This window comes from Leguminivora glycinivorella, chromosome 20, assembly GCF_023078275.1.
Source record: "Leguminivora glycinivorella isolate SPB_JAAS2020 chromosome 20, LegGlyc_1.1, whole genome shotgun sequence".
Lineage (NCBI taxonomy): Eukaryota > Metazoa > Arthropoda > Insecta > Lepidoptera > Tortricidae > Leguminivora > Leguminivora glycinivorella.
In genome coordinates, this window is record NC_062990.1 from 4,393,652 (window position 1) to 4,415,133 (window position 21,482).

Consider the following 21,482-nt stretch of genomic DNA (forward strand, 5'->3'; position numbering starts at 1 on the left):
TAAAATATTGCGCCAGATACACAAATTTTGTATCGTCTGTCACCAATTAAATACCTAGTCGTAACATAGCTTAATAACCAATATACCATGACATGACAACGAAGCGGTTTGACAGCAACGAAATCTGATATTTGGTGACCTGTAAAGGTTCTAAGAAAACCGTGAATTCGCAATCAGAGATGGTGAAGTCAAAGAATAATGTATTTTTTTAACAGGAATGATGCCACTAGGCTTAGAATAAATTTTAAAGTGGAAAATGTCTGCCTTGGGCTCACCCAAGGCAGACATTTTCAAGTCTCCGTGAGTTCAAGTCTCAACTTGAACTCACGGCCTCTGAATCCAGATGCCGTCACTTCAAGTCTCACCCAAGGCAGACATTTTCCATTTTTAAATGTATTGTTTGTCTTTTAATGTGTGTTATATAACTAAAGAAAATGGTAAAATATAAAATATTCAACTTTGAATTAGGAATGAGTGTCATTTTATTTAAAAAAAATCTGTTCATTAGAAATATTTTATGTTATTTCTTCTCACAATCACGAGCTCTATTGATTCTTTGTTCCAATCTGTGACCGACATAAGAACAGTAATGTAATGGCAAGGACCATTTAATACTAGACTGATATAGCCCATACAAAAAAGCGTACCCCTGAAAAAAGCTTAGTTTTTGCTTTAAAACTAGATGGCCTTGTTTCGTAACCCGGGAGTGGAAAAAAACATATTTTCACACATATTTTTACTTGTTTTGATATTATACTATGAATAACTATCAAAAAACTTTATTTTAATATCAAAATATTGGCTCAAAACACAATTTTTACAAATTATATTTTTTGGTCGGTCTCGAGTCGTCTCGACGTAGTTGTGATCGCTTCGCTGGCTAAGTTTGTTCGCATGTTGTCTAATTATTGCCAAATAAAATGACTAGATGACGTTGGTGGACTAGGAAAATGTCACATCCGTTTCGTTGTTCATTAATATAATATACTTAGTGATAATAAACCTATATGTTGAGCTCAAATACGTTCAACAAAACGCAATCATTGTGCCAACAGATGTGACATCTGACATCCATGTCACATCACAAATGTCATTGTATGATTTATTGAATATTAAATAATATAAGGATATTAAATATTTTAGAATCGCAGCAGCAATGCGAGTAGAGATACAGAATTAATAACTGTATAAATTAATAATTGTATGACCAATGATCTCATACATAAATTTACCAGTTTAGGTGACAGAAGGCGAATCCAATTTGTAAACATTAAATGTGCTAAGGAAAAGAATCTTTCCGATTTTCAACGGGACACGGCTGAAGCGGCGAGCTGGTTTCGACTGCGCCCATGCATCTCAATTGTCCAGAAAGTTCATTCGAAGATCATTTTGCTTATAATAATCTGAGTGATCACAGTGAACGGTTTGACAGTATTTCAGCTAACATGTAGAGAGACTTGCTAGCTTCGTCGGTCAGGCTTCGTCTTGGACAGAACGCGGATAGTTCAGCGTTTCTTGTATGTCACTCCGAGCACCCTAACCATCGGCAGCGTAGGCCACTGGCCGACTAGGTGTGGCACTTTGGATTACGTTTTTATAATAAATTAATGATAGTTTGTATTGTTTTGGTAATATATTTTCTACTCGTATACTACTCGTTTGGTACTCGTGTAAACCTAAACTGAGATAATAAATGAATAAAAAGAAATAATTAGTGAAACTCTGACATAAGTAATAATTAATGAGACTAAATGCGTTTCCACATTATCCGATCCGATATCGGATGGAGGACTGATACCCCATACATTACAGGCGCTATCTTGGATTTTTTCCATTTAAATCCTTCCGACATCCGATATCGGATCGGATAATGTAAAAACGGACTAAGACAATAGATACCTTGTTAGTGTTATATACCTATGCCTATTTATATTGTATATATCCCACCAAAAACATTCTGTAAAAAATAGCTAGCCATCTCGATGGAGCTGCTTGTTTATCTCTAAAAAGTAATGAAATCTACATAAAGTTCCTTACTGCGATTTCTTTATTATTATAGTTAACTAGCCTTTGCCCGCGGCTTCGCTCGCGTTAAATTCGAAAATCTCTCCACAAACTTCCATCCTCCATTCTAAGGAAGTGGGGGGATATAAAAAGAGACACAAAAGTAGCCTATGTCACTTTCCATCCCTTCAACTATCTCCACTTAAAAAATCACGTCAATACGTCGCTCCGTTTTGCCGTGAAAGATGGACAAACAAACAGACACACACTTTCCCATTTATAATATTAGTATGGATGTTGTGTGACTTGGCCGTTGAAGTGCAGCGGTGCTGGCGACAGATTGGTGCAATGGTGTCATGGAGCACCTGCTTATAAACTTCTTTATACCCTTGTGTATAAAGAAGTTTATAAGTTTCATATTCGATGGTCCGAGCTAAGGTTCGTAAAGCCATGAAGCCGAGCTGGGTGGCTAGCCGAATGGCACAATCGCTCACGAAACGCTCACGAAACGAAGCGCTAGTAGACATCTATCTCTATCGCGCTTGCGTATTGGCGCAACAGAGCCAGCGGCGTATCGCTTTCGTTTGGCGTCGGAGAAATGCCATTCGGCTACGGGGCCTGATAATTATTGACGCTAAACGCCGATCGAAACGCAGTCTGAAGTGGGTGATAGACGTACGATACGAGCAAGTATGCGTACTTATGGCTCGACGACCTTTTTCGATTGTGTGTCACCGTAAGTACGCGTAAAAACCGCCGCGCATAGTAGTCGACCATCCAACGCGTACTTGCTCGTACGCCTATCATTCACTTGACGTCGCGCAAACACTTTATGGAAAAAGCGGGTTTTCGACAACTACCAATAAGATTTTATACATTCAAAAATCTTCAATAATACTCAACTGTTTCGGTCGCACTCGTTCAAATATACGATAGGATTGGTGTGAGCGAGACGGTCAGGAGATTGATTGTCAACATGATATCTATCATAAACACCGTTCGAAATGGCCTCATCAAAATCTAAATTTTAAATATATTGAAAGTAATATTACTAGTCATTGACGTCACGCTCAAAATGAAAGAGATAGAAAATTTGACAGTATGGTACTTTTTTGCATGATTGTCATGTCAATTCAAAATAAGAACGATGGCTTGCGTTGTAAACAGGGACTGAAACATGACACGGGCCCCTAGCGTCATCTATATACTTTTCACTGTATCACTTGTAATGCCGTTGAACTACCGCGTGCGTATTTTAAAAAAAAACGACATTTTTATTCATATGATACTCTTAGTGACATCTAGTGACATAGATTTACGGCTGCCAACGGGGTACGGTATTTAGTATGGACTCTGCTGGTCCTTTAAATGGTCCTTGGTAATGGTAATAAAAAGATATTATATATATATTGATGAAATAAATTAAATTAAATACAATCTGTCCACTATTAGGGTCGAAAACGCTCGTGATTTCGAGTGAGAATGCAACAAAATATTAAAATTTTAGACGCCCATAACTGTAAATAAAATGGCCTGAATTCGTCTGACTTCACACATTTGGGACTTCGGTAATATGGTCAAGTGATTAATTGGTTGAAACTGTTATTCTACTTATAGTGAACATTTTAAAAGAGATAGACATCCATTAATTTCCATAACCTCCAAAATATAAGTATGCTACTCATCCTTTTTATAAAAAATAGATTTAAATTCACGATGACGAATACGATTGATAATGTGAATAAAGATTTTATTTTCTATTAGCATAGTTTACGTAATTGATAATAATTCAAATTAAAAATCGCCATTGTTGTTAATCTCGGTGTTTTTGTATTTAAACATTTGTAAATAGTTTTTTAAACGCCTTTTTAATCTGACGTGTGGCCAGATGTTTCATATAACCTATACGGTTTTATTTCTAAAAAAAATGTGTGATAGTATTATAGGCTTATTGAAAACCAAACTATAAATGATAAAGCACATTTTATATAACGACGTATTTATTTTGCTTCTACCTTAAAACGTAGTCACATATACAATTCTTATTCCAGTTTTCTTTTTCTTATCAGTATTCATCTTACTCATAAGGTAATTTCAGTAAGCATTGTAAATATACTTGTAAATTAAATATTACTTATATTTTCATATGAAAAAATGCTGTCTTAAAACTACTTAAATAATCGTTCATATAGATTATATTTTTTAAAAATGTGTATAATGAATGATTGTAATAAGATACAAATTTTGACACTCTGACTTATGACATTTGCAATATTAATATTTAGCATAACTATTCTACTTTAAATTGTTGATGTAAATATATTTTTATTGTTCGAACTCTGATACGAACTTCTTCCTTTTTAATAACTAAGAAACTAGCATAATTTTAGTTGAACGAGCTTAAACTGCACCAATGTTTTTTTATCATATCTTGAATCCTACATTTTCTATTGACTTTTAATAAATTGACAATTGTTATTGATCTACTTACAATTCTTCTTTTTGACTATAAATAAAATAGTAGAAAAAATTAGCCTTGTAATTAATAAGATCAACACAACTATAGTCTTAATCACAAGATCAGGTAAGGTAAATTTGTGGTATTTTTGATTTTATGATCTTGAAAAAGTTTGCAATCGTATAACCAATAATCGATGGTTTAATAAAATAAAATGAAAAATACTATAAATCGGTTTGGACATAACTTATTGCTATAAATGTAGCTTTCATCAGCCATTCATTATAAATTACATAAATAGTAGAGCCATTACGAGGCTCATATTTCTATCAGATCTATGAAACTGGTCTTCATGAGGGAAGGCATATAGCTTGCGTGAAATGTGCGCTTCACACTTTAATAACTAAAGTTTCTAAGATCTAACATCCCATATTACATGTTTCTTAAATTTGTCTGTGACAGTTAGTAATTATTTCATTGGTACCAAAGGTGCAGGAATATTTTTATTTTCGCTTATCGCGCTTTAAATAACCTGACTGAATTTTAGTAGTTATTTTTTTGCTAATTAATGACATGAGAAGAAACAAGCCACTAAGGTTTGAGTTTAACAAGTTAAAAAAGAGTTCTTTTGATTACATAAATAACCGTAAAAATTGTGTCCTAAAAATATGTGTTACCGACATTGATTATTTAAAATTTTGCTCAATTTAAATTTCTGAAAATTTGTTCCATATTTGGTACGTTATTGAATTTAATCCGTTGGCTTCTCTATTCTTACGTCATTGTTGCTATTTAGTTTTGTTTATAATAATTAATCCAATCCATTGTAATCATACCCCCGTAATTTAATATTACCATTGTAATAATATTAAGTAGTTTATCAGGACCGTAAGGTATTTATGAATAAATACATATCCACCAGTGCGCTAGTCAAATTATACTACTTTACTTGGGCATAAAATGTATAGCAAATGTGTGTGTAATACTCCTGAAATATTTCATTTACGGATTTATTCGATGTTAATTTTGGCACAAACATTTCTAGTTCTAGTAATTAGAAATTTAACTGTCTCGAGATAAAAAGGGCAAGGGATGTAAAATTTCATCAAATATATTTTTGTGCTAAGATGCATTTAGGGTAACTTTGATTGCGATGTAATTTAAATTTTTCAAATATAAAGTCCGTGTAAACCTAACTCTGCACCAAAGTGATAAGTATGGCAGTTGCATTATAAACGTCATGTTTTAAAACTAAGACGTTTAAGTTGAAAACTTGAAACTTCCTTACTCGGTGACTGTACAATCTATGTGAAATTTGTTTGGTCCAACTTTACTACATTAGAGCACTTTATACCCAACCAGGACTAGTATAAAGTTACCGTCAATAGAATTTGTGAACAATGTAAACAAACCTTGTAGTCCAAATGTCTTTAATTTCCATTCTAACTCATCAGATACTGGCTAAATCCATGTGTTATTTAATCAATTCATATCACATTATGAACCTCAACCTTAAAAATAATAAAATTGTGCTAGAATATTGATATTTTATAGAATGGTTTGTTTACATTGTTGACAATTTCTATTGACGGCGATTTTAGTGTGTTCGGAAAGAGAAGAGTCGTGGAACGTATTGCACCCCATACATTTTACGATTCTTCTCTTTCCGAACAGACTTTACCAAAGTGTAAAGTAATGTAAGTTAAAGTAAATTTTGAGATTTTTTTAATCGTATTTGGAAGGTTACCTAAATGCACCTAAAAGATTATATTACACACATAGCTGTATATTATTGTCTAAAGTTGTAATAATAGTATCTTATAATCTTAGGCTGTGTATACACTTTCGCTTAGTGAAATTGAATATAAACCATGATAAAATATTAGCGAGAACAAAATAAATAATGTGTATACAGTACAAGTTGCAAAACCAAATATTTCATTCCCGGTCCCGGGTTCGAATCCCGGTAAGGGCATTTATTTGTGTGATGAGACTGATGAGCACAGATATTTGTTCCTGAGTCATGGATGTTTTCTTATGTACATAAGTATTTGTATATTATATATATCGTTGTCTGAGTACCCACAACACAAGCCTTCTTGAGCTTACCGTGGGACTTAGTCAATCTGTGTAAGAATGTCCTGTAATATTTATTTATTTATTTATTTATTTCATTATTTTTGCTGCATTAATTTCACAATAACATTTAATCGCATTATTTATGTATAAAAATCATTGAACGCAAGAAATGGAAATTGTATAATTTATTAGTATTTTAAAGGGATATGAAAATCATGTGTTACATTGATGTAATGAACTAACCCAAATGCCTTTGTATGAATGAGATAAGTGTGTCAGTCTAAATATAAGGGTTAAAAATTAGTCATTCCGTGGGTCATATTTGACCCACTATGCTGGGAAAGTGTTAAGGATATAGAACTAGTTCAGAAGATAACATTTATAAACGCATACAGCAGACATTCTTTTTATTTCGATATTTTATTAGTACTAAAAAAACACGAGCTATTTCGAGCCTAAGAGGAAAAGTGTACCAAATTTTCTACACCAGTTTTTCTGTCTTTTCATACCGCTACTGTGTTAAGTTTATGGAAAATGGTAACTCAAAGGAATTTAAAATCTGGTACAATTTTTAAAACGTAGTTCTTAGTACAAAAAAAAATGAGCCCTTATATTTGGACTTGTGTTTTCAGATGGTAATGTAGAATGATTATCATATCAAGTCACGTCAAGCGATTACCTCATTATACAAATCTGTGAGTTTACTAACGTTTCTTGTTATATTTTGAAGTCATGATGGGCTTGGAATGCGTAATTAGAACATTTGATACTGTTTTTGTTAATTTTTTTAAAAGTTAAAAGTTCATGCTTCACTTTTTTCGTTTTGACATTTTAAAAGTAAAATTTGCCAGTCTGAAAAAGTGTAATTTTACATTATACGGAATTACTAAAAAGTAGTTTCAAATGTTCAAAAGAATACCGACAATATTTTGTTTTATGTATTAAGTTTTCATTAGGTACGTTGAATTATTCGGTGGATCTGTATTTTTACCAGTTAATGTGGCGAGGGCACGGATCTATAAAAAAAAAATATTTTTTTTTAGAAATTTTTTTTTTGTGGATCCGTGGCTCAAGAAGGATTGTTTATTTGGTAACTTCGAATATTTGGATACGATTGGATTGTTGCTGAGGCTGTCTGGTTTTACGCTTTAGTAAGGATATGTTGCAAATATATTATAATTCAGTAAAATTATTTTTGTCGTTTTAATTTAAGCCAAAACCACCTCGCTTATATATGTCGCAGTAAGATAGATAAAGCCGTTATATAGTTATAACCCTAGGAATATAATTATACGTCGTAACATAGTTAAACGAAAGCGATTAATTGCTATCTTACTAGGAATATAACTATAATACTAAACTAGTTTAGTCATATAGTTATATGACTGGTTTCAGTTTAGTGAAATGATTGTAGGCAGGAGTGCGGCGGTGCGGCGGAGGTATAGTTATAACCCTAGGGATATAATTATATGCCGTAACATAGCTAAACGAAAGCGATTCCTTACCATCTTACTAGGAATATAATTATAATACGTTACTAGTTTAGTTATATAATTATATCACTGGATTAAACTTAGTCTAGGGATATAATTATAATACGTCTCTAGTTAAGTAATATAGTTATATTACTGGATTAAGTTCAGTAGTATAATTGTAGCAGAGTAGTGCGAGGGTGCAGTGGAGACGGGGGCGGGGGCTTACCCGCTACCACAAGGCAGTCGTTCGGCATCAGTTGTCGTTCATGTCACGGTTGCGTTTTCGTGCATAATTATTTATTGAATTTTCGAACTATTTTTATAGTTCTAAGTATACCAAAAAAATTCAAAAACATCCTTCTTCTTCTTCATTTATTCATTTAACAATATACATTGTGTTTGAATATTACATAAAATTAATAATATTACAATTACAATATAACTAAATATCTACAAATTAAAAAAAAATTACTAACTTAATAAATAACTAATAATACATAAATCTAAGTCAACATCGAAATTATTCATTAATACTATTCATTCATTATATTAGGTACCTATGTCAGAAAGAAAGAAAAAATATCACAAAAAAAAAGAAACTATTTTGAACCTATAAAGTCATCCACAGAATAAAAACACTTTTCCACCAGATACGATTTTAGACATTTTTTAAACAAATTTAAATTTGTGACCGACTTCAACTCCGTTGGCAATCTGTTAAACAGAGTAACTGCTTGGTAAGCTGAAGAGTGTTTAACCACCTGCAGTTTAGTGGTTATTATTTGTGGTAAGTCCTTCCTTCTTTTTTCCAGCCGTTTTCTTCTTTCATCCAAAGTTTCAATGCAGTTTAGGTACTTTATGAGGTCACTAAGAATAACAAGAATGTATAGACTGGGTACTGTTAGGATATTGAATTTTATGAAATGAGGTTTACATGACGTCATCTGAGGTACTCTGGCTATAGTTCTGATGGCTCTCTTTTGGGCCACAAAAGCTGCCTGGATATTGTATAGATAACTGTTACCCCAAAACTTGACGCTATATCTAATTTTAGATTCTACCAGTGCGTGGTACACCATTTTTAATTGAGGCAAATTCACCACTTCTCTGAGACTTCGTAATGCATAACAAGCCGAACTTATACAGTTAACACTTTCGAAACCGGGCTCTACGCGGCGCTACGACATTTTCGCTACATACGGGGAAACCCATGTAATCGGCTACGCTTCTACGAGCGGTGTACCCGACAGTCGGGTTCTTGGTAGCGAAAGTGTTAACTAGTGATGAAAGTTCCTCTTTCCAGCATAAACTTGAATTAATCTTGACTCCGAGAAATTTAACAGAATCAACTTGTTGAATTATAACTCCATTTGATGAAATCTGTAGACTGTCTTTATTTCTCGAGGTGGTTTTAAACAACAACGCATTAGTCTTGGCACAATTCAGTTTAAGGTTGTTTGTGCTGAACCAGGTCTTTAGAGCTAGTAGAGTAATGTTAACTTTGTCATTCAGCTGCGTCATGTTTTCAGCAGATACTACAGCATTGGTATCATCAGCGTAGACTACAAGCTTAACATCCGGAACTGATTTCTCTATGTATGATACTAGGTCATTAATAAAAATGATAAAGAAGATAGGACCCAGGATCGATCCTTGTGGAACTCCTCTTTCTGAATTGGCTATTCTGGATCTGTGCACTGTTTCTTTGTTGTCTTGAGTCCACGTGACTTCGACAAACTGTTGCCTGTGTGCAAGGTAAGATTCAAAAAATTCTAACATTATATCTCTAATGCCATAATGCTCCAACTTGGCTAGCAGTACTCCATGGTCAACAGTGTCAAAAGCCGAGCTCAGATCGAGGAATAGACCCGCAACTCTCCTTTTACTATTGAGTTGGAGAACTATGTCTTCAATCAGTTTTGTGATGGCGTCATTTGTACCTCTACTTTTTTGGTATCCGTATTGTCTATTATTTAATATATTATGTTTATTGAGGTGCCTTGTTAACCTATCTTTTGTGAGTCTTTCCAGAAGTTTGGACAGCGTTGGTAGTAGAGAAATAGGCCTGTAGTTTGACGGATCAGTTTTTGTTCCTTTTTTATAAATGGGCAGGATTTTAGCCACCTTAAACTGGTCAGGGAAGGTACCAGTCGCAAAACATTCGTTGAAGAGGTACACTAATGGCTTGGCAAGTATGTCTATGTTGTCTTTGATGACAGATATAGGAATCTCGTCGTATCCTGAGGAGGTTTTAGGTTTTATATTTTTAATAATGTATTTTAGCTCTACTTCATTCACCTTCTCCAAAATCATGTCACTTTGAGTTTTGGCAACATGATCCCGCAACAGTGATAGTGCTTCTTGTGTAGTGTTACATTTGCTGTTACCGTGTGTGAATTTGTCTAAAAAGGTTTCGCATACCTCTTCAGGGTAGTCTAAAATGTTTTTTTGACCATTTTCTTGGGTTACGCTTAGACAGATATTGCTTCTTGTTTGTTTTACAACTTTACAGGAATGCTTGTGGACAACTTTCCATATTTCTTTTGACGAGTCTCTTGCTTTTTCAATTTGTTCCTGTATAGCTAATCTCTTGGCAAGCCTTATTACTCGTTTGAAAATAGTTATATATTTTTTCCTATACCTCACTATTGAGTCGTCGGTAGATGTTTTGTGGTTAATAAGAGTGGCGTTTCATTTGGCTTGATATTTTTATACCCTTTGTTACCCATTTTAACTTAGACCCATTGTTTGGTAGTAGTTTCAATTTCCTTTTCCTAAAACTTTCTTTCACAGCTTTCTTTGAATACCCTGTTGAATTTTTGGATGAAAGTATTCATACCTATATCAATCCAGTTCTCATCCATGATTTTCTGACGAAATTTGAGTTTACTGCTGGCATCAAACCTCCTGACTGACTTCCATACCACAGCGTCGTTAAACTTACGGTTGTTTTCTAAAGTCAAGGTAGCTAGTATGCCTGCATGACCATCAGCCAAACCATTGTGGTCAACTAATAGAGGACCGACACAGTCGTCAGATAAATTTGTTAAAAAATTGTCCAAGCACGATCGCGAATTATTACGTATAAAGGTAGCTTCAGAAATAAGGTCTGAAGCCATATGCCGAAAGCACTGATAAAAACTCTACTGATTTTTTGTCTTTCTTCAACAGATCAACATTAAAATCGCCGCAAATTAGGCATTTTTTACTTACAAACTGCTCTAATAGGCGTTCAAGTTGGCTAATAAATAAATCAAAGTTTACATCAACTGGGTTTCTGTAGCAACATATAATATTAACATATGTGTGTATTAACCCACGGGATTGGCAACTTGAAGACGCGTTTTTCCAGTAATTTAGGATAAATTTCGGTCTTAGGTGCGCTTTTGTGGATTAACATACAGATTTTATGGATTAACTGTTAACTGGCGAACTGTAAGTACCTTAGCTTCCCGATAGAGATTGACTGTCGGGTATCTGAAGGGCTTTCTAAGCATTACCTTTAGGACTGAGCGCTGTGCTCTTTCAGCCAATAGGATTACTGACTTTGAAGCGCTACCCCATACCGCTATAGCATATGTGATTAGAGATTGACATAGCGCAATAAATATACAATGGAATCTCGATAACTCGAATCTCAAGGGAAAAGCAAAAAAAATCGAGTTAACGAGTTTTCGACTTAACAAGAACTTCGAGATACAGTGGTTTAACTGCTGGAATTTCGACTTACAAAGGCGCGATTTCTAGGTATGTTTTTCGATTTGTAGAGTAAGTTTTATATTACGTACCTATACTTATTAGGTACAGTACTATATAACAAATGACACATAAATGAAATAAAGTCTTCAGTTTCCTTTTTGTATTCATATTTATTTATTTAATCTTCATTGAACAAACAACTTATGGTACAAAAGGTTTACTTTATTCCAAAAAACATTCTCTACTAGTCAACCTTTAGGCAAAAAAAGTATGTTGTAGTTAGTTAAGGTTAAATAAGTAGGTACTGACTACTGATGGATAAGCTTCACGAGACATCGTGTCCTGTGACTCCTGTGTCGACAAAGAAAAAACGTCAACAGCTGTTAGAACGTTCGAATATATTAATTGCACGTGTACAAGACAAAAACAACAGATTTGAAAGCCCTGAACCCGAACATTCATCGTAGATTTTATTGATATTATTTCTGGGAATTCCAAGTAAGACATCTTTTTATTTTACTTAGTACGACTTACAAAGTCTCCTTTCCGAAATTCGAGTTATAGAGTATAAGAATGTATTATCAATACTTCCTAGGGAATCAACATTTTGTTCGAGTTACAAAGTCTGAATAATTCGAGATACCGCGTATTTAGGGATTCAGCGGAAGGGAATGGTATTTTTATTCGACTTACTGAGGATTTCGACTTAACAAGGTTCGAGTTATAGAGATTCCACCTTTTCAGGAGACTCGGGTCTGCGGAATTTCGAAGTTTCTTGAAGATATAAATGGTTTTCCTAATTCTACTGGAGAGACATTTAATGTGGGATTTGAAGTTTAAGTTTTCGTCAATAAGTAGGCCGAGGTACTTGATAGTGTCAGCACGGCATATTACGTCACAAGAACATGATAAGTTATCAACATTTCTGCAATTATGAATTTTAATGTATTGTGAAATTGTTTTATGTAAGTGTTTTTTATTATGTTATTTCGTTAACGTTATTAAATAAAAAAGTTAACACAACACATTTTAATAACTTCTACACAAAACCCAAAATGTTTCACAGTCTATGGTTAATTAGAATAAAATTTATCGTTTTAATTTAGATTCTGCATCATAGCGGAATTAAATAATTTAAATGATTTTACTGTGGATTATATGCACATTACAGGTAAATAAATGTCAAAAAAATTGTTTTGAACATTCGAAGATTCTCCAAGACTACGTTACGCTTTTGTGATAGTGTGCGTAGGTATGTAGTTACATATTAATTATTACAAACAACATTAATTTATGCCTAAATTATTTTTGCATTAAAAACCATTTTAACGTGGATACATTCCTTACGAAATATTGAACTTTTGCTGTCGCAAGAATGTAGGTACTTGTTTCTCATCACTCACATTGTTTATTAAATTAATAGTTGTTTAATTCTTTTTCAGTTCTATGTGACATGTCATTACCCAATCCACACTGACTTTGAAAAACTGGGCGAAATAAATATAAACAATAAAACACACAAAGTATTACGGCCAAGGATCCACATAATAAAACATGAAACAAAACTTCTGGGTAGAAGAGATAGGAAAACATCTCCAAAACTTTATCACCGTTGGATAAGCTCTAAAAAAAGTAATTCAAATATTCATTCAATACGAAGAAATGAGTCTTCCAGACTAAAAGCAATTCGTTTAAGACAGTCCGAATTAAGAAAAAAATATAGTTCCATATACGGCACACATGCACTAGTTCCATATTTGGCACATAATTTGCGGAAAAACTCAAAAACAGAAACTGCCAAAGAGAAAGGCACAGAAGGAATAATAGTGTTCAGTATGTACTGTCCATTTTTGGGACAGCTTCAGTTTGTTAGAAGGTACAACACTGTTTCGTATGAGCCTATGGAATGGTGGCCAACACCTAAACCTCCTCCAACGACTAAACCCACGTCGACAACGACTAAACCCACGTCGACAACGACTAAACCCACGTCGACAACGAATAAACCCACGTCGACAACGAATAAACCCACGTCGACAACGACTAAACCCACGTCGAAAACGACTAAACCGACAACGACTAAAACCGCGAAAAAGGCTGGATAAAGCATTTCAAACAATAAAAAATCTATATCACGAATAATACAATAGTTATTTGTTTTACAAGGGGGCAAAGTTTAGCAAGGGGTTGAAAGAAAACGAATTGTGAAATTGTAGTGAAAGGTCGATAGTCCCTTTGCCCACATCACAATTGAATCCATATCCCACAGTCGACTTCTACGACACCCACAGTACGGGGATGAAATTGTATACCTGTTACACAGGGAACCAAGGGTGAATTAATAATTGAAATACTACTTTCGTATTTATTATTAAACTGGCTTTTGCCCGCGGCTTCGCTCGCGTCAGAAAGAAACAAAAAGTAGCCTATGTCACTCTCCATCCCTTCAACTATCTCCCTTTAAAAAATCACGTCAAATCGTCGCTCCGTTTAGCCGTGAAAGACGGACAAACAAACAGACACACACTTTCCCATTTGTAATATCAGTATGGATATTAGTACTTAATAGTAAGGGGAGGCTTTTCTCCAACAGTGGGACACATTTTAGGCTATTAAAAAAATATTAGTATCTTATTCTCACGAAAATATGTTACCCACTTATATTGCAAAGTAGGTAAGTACTAACTAGTCGTACCTATTAACCCTTAAATGCATGAATTTTTCTTTTAACGAGATATTAATATATGTGATAGACAATTAATGGTTTTCTGACTCTAGGAAAAATAATAAAAAAAATATTTAAGATTGATTTTTATACTAAATCAGTGTTAGAAGTTAAATAGGGCAAATCTTATTTATATAAATATATCGTTATTGGTAAGTTTTATTAAAAACAAAAAAATAGCACTATTAAAAAGGTACACTATAGTGAAACCGTTATGATAAAACGTTTAAACATAAACTAATTACTAACTCCGAAAAAATCAGCCTAAATCACACACTAAAAATCGTTATCGTCCTGTTTTTTCACACTTTTCCTCCATTTCATCTTAATCCTTAAATAATAATAAGAAAATCATTATATTGTTTAATTTATTTAATTGTATATTCAATAATAATAAATAATGAATAAAAATTAAGCAATAAATGTGATTTTGGATAGCTACATATCGAATCACGGGCCATCAAATATATGATGCATATATAAGGTCCTAATTTATTAGTTGCAGATATTTTAACACATGATACTTTACATTAAAATAATTAACTTTAAATATAAATTAAGAAATCTTTTCATGTAACTTTTTTGATTTCATTTTCCTAACAAAAAAAATAATTATAATTTCGTCTAAAAAAATCATCATGTGCATTATCACATGTCACAATAACGCTGTCTATCATGTCAACAATTGTTTGTTGTAAATGTCGTAAAGGTTCGGCGGGAAAACTGCACATGTCATTGAAGTGGCCAGTTACAGTTAAGTGGTACGTAAAAGAGGTACTAGAATCTGTTCAATGAGTTTTCATTTAATAATCACATAAACAGGGTGTTTTTACGTAGCAAATTTGTTTTTCCGTTTTCTCCAAAAAAACATCGTAAAAGCTTTAATGTTTCACGGTTTAATATACTCCAGAGACCGAGTACTATCAGCTGTAAAAATATCTGCATCTAATAAATTAGGACCTTATATACATCACCATGCATTTAAGGGTTAAATAATATTAAGTGTATTATTATTTTAATACTCACCTATAAAAATGTCGTTGAAATCTTCATTCGTTATGCAGTTAATGAAAATACATCGTTAAGTTTGATAACAATGTTAGTTGAAGTTTTAGATAGTAAGTATACTTCATTAAATTTATTTTTCGCTAACTCTTGCCCGCGGCTTTGCTCGAAAATTGCGGAATACTCCATACAGTAGGTACACCCCCCCTTTCAGGGAAGTGGGGGGTTAGAAGGAGATAAAAAGTAGCCTATGTCACTCTCCATCCCTTCAACTAACTTCAATAAATAGTCACGTCCATTCGTCGCTCCGTTTTACCGTGAAAGACGGACAAACAGACACACACACTTTCCCATTCACCCCGGGCTCCGAAGCGCTCGAGCTCAGGATGCAACCAGGAAAACATTAAGATGAGAGAGAGAGAGAGAGAGAGAGTTGAAGGGATGGAGAGTGACATAGGCAACTTATTGTCTCTTTCTAACACCCCACTTCCCTAAAAAAGGGGGTGTGTATGGAGTATACAGCAATTTTAGAATTTAACACGAGCGGAGCCGCGGGCAAAAGCTAGCAATAAATAAATAAATAAATATTAGGGACACCTTACACAGATCAACTTAGCCCCAAACTAAGCAAAGCGTTGTACTATGGGTGCTAAGCGACGATATACATACTTAAATAGATAAATATATACCTATATACATGGAAAACATCCATGACTCAGGAACAAATATCTGTGCTCATCACACAAATAAATGCCCTTACCGGGATTCGAACCCAGGACCGCGGCTCAGCAGGCAGGGTCACTACCGACTGAGCCAGACCGGTCGTCAAATAAATAATATCACTTTTAATTTCTACTTCTAACTTACATGTCAATCGACCGGCGAAGTGATTAGTATATAGGTCTCTTTATTTGAGTTAAGACCATGAAGGAAAAATCTCTAAGTTTATAAATAACCGTTAATAAAGAATAACCACGGTTTTCCTCACATAATAATATTATTAACGTCCGCAACTAACCAAGGAAACAAATATAATTCTACACGCTTTATTTAATTGATTAAATGTGACTTTCCTATACGGATGGGTTCTTATGCTTCAAGTGCTAATATTCGAACATAAATTCGGTAAACTAAACGGTCCGACACAGATTATTTCATTGCTATTCAGATTCTTAAATTTCGTTCCGATTGATTAAGTTTTGAAGGAGGAAATAGTCGAGAGCGGAACCTCGATTTTAAAGATTTTTTCGTGATATCTTGTTTTGTTTTCGATATTTTTTTTCGATAAATCTAGTTAATAACACACAAATAGTATATTTAACTAAAATTTCCAAATTGAAAGGGGGGGGGGGGGGGGCTCCTTTTCCATTTTAGCATTTTCGCTCCTGTAGCGTCTTGTGATTTCACATAATAGGCTAATAGCATAATTCAAGCGAAGGCATCTACTTAGCCTACATAATTATTGCCTGCCTAATACAGGTAGAAGAGAAGAGTTTTAAGTAATCATTTCAGTATAAATTGTGACACGCTCGCGCCCTCTACAAATATTTATATTATTTCTTCTATCATGATATTGTATTTTCGTATTGTAGTAATTAATGATTCATCTTTTCTTCTATATAAATATATCTATCGGTGTTGAACCCCAAGAAGTTATACTGTGCCTTTATACATGGTACGCCACAGACCGCGCAGTATATAAGAGCTGCGCGGGAGTGAATGTATCATACGGCACCATGAAGTGGCTTTTGGCGTTCTGTGTGGTCGTCGCACTAGTGTGCGTCGCGCTGGTAAGTTATATCCGAAAATTATATAATACTAGCTTTTGCCCGCGGTTTCGCTCGCATTAAATTCAAAAATTGCAGAAGGCTCCATAGCCTCCGTACATACTTCCATCGCCCTTAGCTCGCGTTAGAAAGAGACAAAGAGTAGCCTATGTCGCTCTCCATCCCTTCAACTATCTCCACTTAAAAATGACGTCAATTCGTTACTCTGTTTCGCCGTGAAAGACGGACAAACAAACAGGCACGCACACTTTCCTATTTATAATATTAGTATGGATATCATCATCAGCATCTTCATCATCATCATCACATGGTAGAGTTTAAAAAAATCATAAGATCACGAAATCACGAAAGAGACGGCCATATCAAAACGAATTACCCTTATGTGTCTCCTGCAGGGCTATGATGCTTCCAATTGTGTCACATATCAATGTGGATATAAGACTGTCACTCTCACACTGATATACTTGCCAGAACGTGACGGATGCTTTACCCACGTAGATAGATGATAAAAAATGCAAGCATGATACGCAGGCTGGATGTTGATTTGATATTATTGGACAATTTTTTGACGATCGGTCTGGCTCAGTCGGTAGTGACCCTGCCCGTTAAGCCGCGGTCCTGGATGTCCTGTCATGGATGATTTCTATGTATGTTACAAGTGTGTAATTATCTATTTAAGTATGTGGCTTAGCACCCATAGTACAAGCTTTGCTTAGTTTGGGGCTAAATTGATCTGTGTAAGGTGTCCCTCATATTTATTTATTTACTTAAATGGGACTGGGCCGGCCACGTCTATCGCATGCATCCGGATAGATGGGCTAACATAGCCACCAAGTGGATGCCGACGAAGAAGCGTGGGCCGGGCAGGCCCAGGCAAAGATGGCGAAACGATCTTGACGCCTTTCTGAAGAACTGGCCGGAGGAAACAGAGAACAGGGAGTCATGGAGAGCCAGGGGAGAGGCCTTTGCCCAGCAGTGGGACACTCAAATAGGCTAACAAAAAAATAAAAAAAATTTAGTTAGCAGCGCGTAAACTTTATTCCAACTGGCGGAGAAATGCGAGTGATAGGGTCGAGTGGAGGAAGAGAGGGGAGGCCTTTGCCCAGCAGTGGGACACTAACGCAGGCTAACAAAAAAAATAGTTATATTATTTATTTTTACACAATATTCCAATTCACAATCACTAAAATAGTTTTTTTTTCTATTAAATTATCCTAATAAATTGTGTCGTATTTTTAGTTTCCAATGCGAAAAGACAAAATCTGCACTTATGATTTTTTTACGATAACTATCTGTTTTGTTCTCTTGTCAATTTTTTATCGGTCACGTTTAAATTGTTCTCTTCTATATAAATAAAATTGAACTAAAAATGTCCCACAATGTCCTGTTCTGTCCCATTTTGTTCTAGCGCAAGTCAGCTCTTATTGGTCCCAAATGTCCAAATGAGAGCGCACCAAATCTTAAATCTCGAAAATATTATTATCTCAAAATACAAGTATTTATAATCTATAACACGGAAATAAGAGTGGACACTAAAATCTCTCTTCCCTACCTTTTTGCAATAACTTGACAGTTTGCTCTTGAAAAGGGTCGCTAACTCAATTTGGATGAAAATATCAGATTGCGAAACAAGATTTCCAGAGCCTGTAGCCAAGAGTACTATCGTTGACGTCTAAGTCGTATCATAGTTGTCTCTCTGTCACTCTTTTATATTGGTGCAATAGACGACAGAGCCAGCGAATCGTTCACCACATAGCGTCAACTATTGAAGTCTTGGATCGAGCCAAGATACTCGATATTTAGGCGTGCTCCAACCTTTTTCTTAAAATCTGCAGCAAGTCCCTGTGTACTTGTACATGTACAATTATATTCTAGTTTTTAACTCTTATAGAAATAAAGTAATAGAGGCAGAACAGCGCTGGTAGCCTAGCGGTAAGTACGTGCGACTTTCGTTCCGGTGGTCGCGTGTTCGAACCCCGGCTTGCACCAATGAGTTTTTCGGAATTTATGTGCGAAGTGTCATTTGATATTTGCCAGTCGCTTTTCGGTGAAGGAAATAATCGTGAGGAAACCGGACTTATTCCAATAAGGTCTAGTTTACCCTTCGGGTTGGAAGGTCAGATGGGTGTCGCTTTCGTAAAAACCAGTGCCTACGCCAAGTCTTGGGATTAGTTGTCAAAACGGACCCCAGGCTCCCATGAGCCGTGGCAAATGCCGGGATAACGCAAGGAGGATGATGAGAAATAAAGGAAAGTTCGAAATTCAAAGTAGGGAACATGAGCCCGAGGATAAACTGGACCCAAATTAGGACATTAGACTACAGAAAATACTACAAAAGTACAAACATCAACTAATATTGTTTTGCAGGGTCAAGATTACCACAGCCGCTACGCCGAACTAGCGTCCCCAGTACCAAGAAATGTAGACGTACGTCAACTGGTCGACACCCTAAGATCTGCTCAAAGGGACTAGGTTCCTGCAAAATGGCCGCGGCATCCATCTTGCTTCACCCGCCATCTTGAATTGTCTGTCACCTGCGGCTCACTTTTCGGTTATCTCCCACTAGATGTAAATTTGGAATTATTTAGTATTGTAAGTAGATATTTTATTGTTATTGGCGATGTTTTTGATGTTTTTATTTATTGTATTAAAGTTACGAGGTGTGCTTTAGTCGAACAAATGCGTTGTTTTCTTTCTCTAAATCCATAGTCTCCAATTGATTCTAAGGTCTTTCTTATTACAGATAGGTACAGTGCGAAAAGATTCGCCTTCGAATTGTTACGGAAACGTACGTCCGTGTCATGCTATTTCAAAGCATGACAAATACGAACGTTTCCGAAGGAAACCCTTTTCGCACTTCATCTATCACTTCTTATAGCTTATGTAGGTATAGGTACCTACTCATATACATTTACTTTTTAATGTTAAATCTGGTACATAAAATATAAGAACAAATAATATTTTAATATCACGAATTTAGAGTACATTATGTAAGTTACCATTAAGGACGTAACCACATGAAAGTAAAGTACGGTATTTGCTTCTGTTCTTTGGTGTGGTCTCGGCCTAAAATGTAGACCAACGGATGGATTTTAAACTCGGAGTCTTGCTTTTAAATAATGTACTTATTAATTCAGTAAATGATAAAATGTACCCACCTATTTATAAGACACAAAACGCTATTCAAAAAGTCCATAGGAGCTACAAATAATAAAGAGTAAGATGGGTTATCAATAGATATTGTGCGTGTTGCCAGGTGTTGCACAAAATAACGCAGCTAATATATGATTTTAGGATTTACTTACTTCCATAATTGCTTCGTTGTCATCGGTCATTTGACAGAATAAATGATCTTTTGGAAATTGAGACGTCAGGCCTTCCCGAGTCCCGTTCAGGCCCCGTAGCCGAATGGTATTTCTGCGACGCCACACGCCACCAAACGCGGTAGAAATGTAGTCTGGCTCTGTCGCTCCAATACGCAAGAGCGATAGAGATAGATAGCTACGAAAGAGATATTATTGTGAACGTTTCTTGAGCGTTTGTGTATTCGGCTACGCACACAGTTCTACCTTGAGTTATTAAATTAAAAATAATAAAACTCATCTGTATTCATTGGTGTTTAATCAACGTATTTGCGCCGCGAAGGGTACAGTCGCTCATAGTTGAGGTTCACATCCGATGGGTGGTTTCTAGGGAAGGATTTGCGCCCTATCGGGATATAGTCGTACGGGACCTAAAATGTACAAATAAATTAATAGTAAATTACGATACAAGTGCGGGAAAAGGAAGTTCGAAATGAGTGGCGATACATTCCGTTACTCGAATTTGGAAGAGTTAGGAATTTCCTCTTCGTACGTGTAAAGTAATGACGTTTTTTCAGTCCATATGGCCCTCTAAAGTTTCGACCTGACAGGAAATGGTCTAATTTGCGAAGTAGGACTAGAAACAAACACCGTGTACTGAAAATATTTTATTCCAAAACAGATACATAAATAGAAACAAACACACACACGTAAACAACACAGAAAACAGATACAGATAGAAATTATTAAGAACGCAGCTTTCAAAAATAGTCATTAAATATAAAACCAAGAATGGCATAACTTTGTTTACTTTGAACCACTTAATTGCTAAGAGCAATTTCATGTGATCTGTCTACCACTGATGGGAACATAGGTATTTATAAAACCAACGCATTTTTTAAAATCTAACCAAAATGCAAACCAAAATCAAACTAATATACCTATATT

The 21,482-nt window shown here is 35.1% G+C and overlaps 1 protein-coding gene and 1 long non-coding RNA gene across 2 annotated transcripts; both read left to right on the forward strand.

Moving 5' to 3' along the window:
• The first annotated feature begins 12,725 nt into the window (after positions 1-12,725).
• Positions 12,726-14,312, forward strand: LOC125237224 (uncharacterized protein DDB_G0290685-like). The gene is made up of 2 exons (XM_048144226.1): positions 12,726-12,886; positions 13,158-14,312. Exons 1-2 carry the CDS (start codon positions 12,854-12,856, stop codon positions 13,818-13,820), a joined length of 696 nt encoding a protein of 231 aa, XP_048000183.1. The 5' UTR covers positions 12,726-12,853; the 3' UTR covers positions 13,821-14,312.
• A 2,755-nt stretch (positions 14,313-17,067) lies between these two features.
• Positions 17,068-19,912, forward strand: LOC125237178. Its single transcript, XR_007178301.1, has 2 exons — positions 17,068-17,235; positions 19,600-19,912. It is a non-coding gene; the product is annotated as an uncharacterized LOC125237178 (long non-coding RNA).
• The last annotated feature ends 1,570 nt before the right edge of the window (positions 19,913-21,482 follow it).

Coding starts and splice junctions, on each gene's coding strand:
- LOC125237224 (XM_048144226.1), top strand. CDS start 12,854: ATGATTTTACTGTGGATTATATGCACATTACAG. Junction 12,887..13,157: donor GGATTATATGCACATTACAG/GTAAATAAATGT, acceptor ATTCTTTTTCAG/TTCTATGTGACATGTCATTA.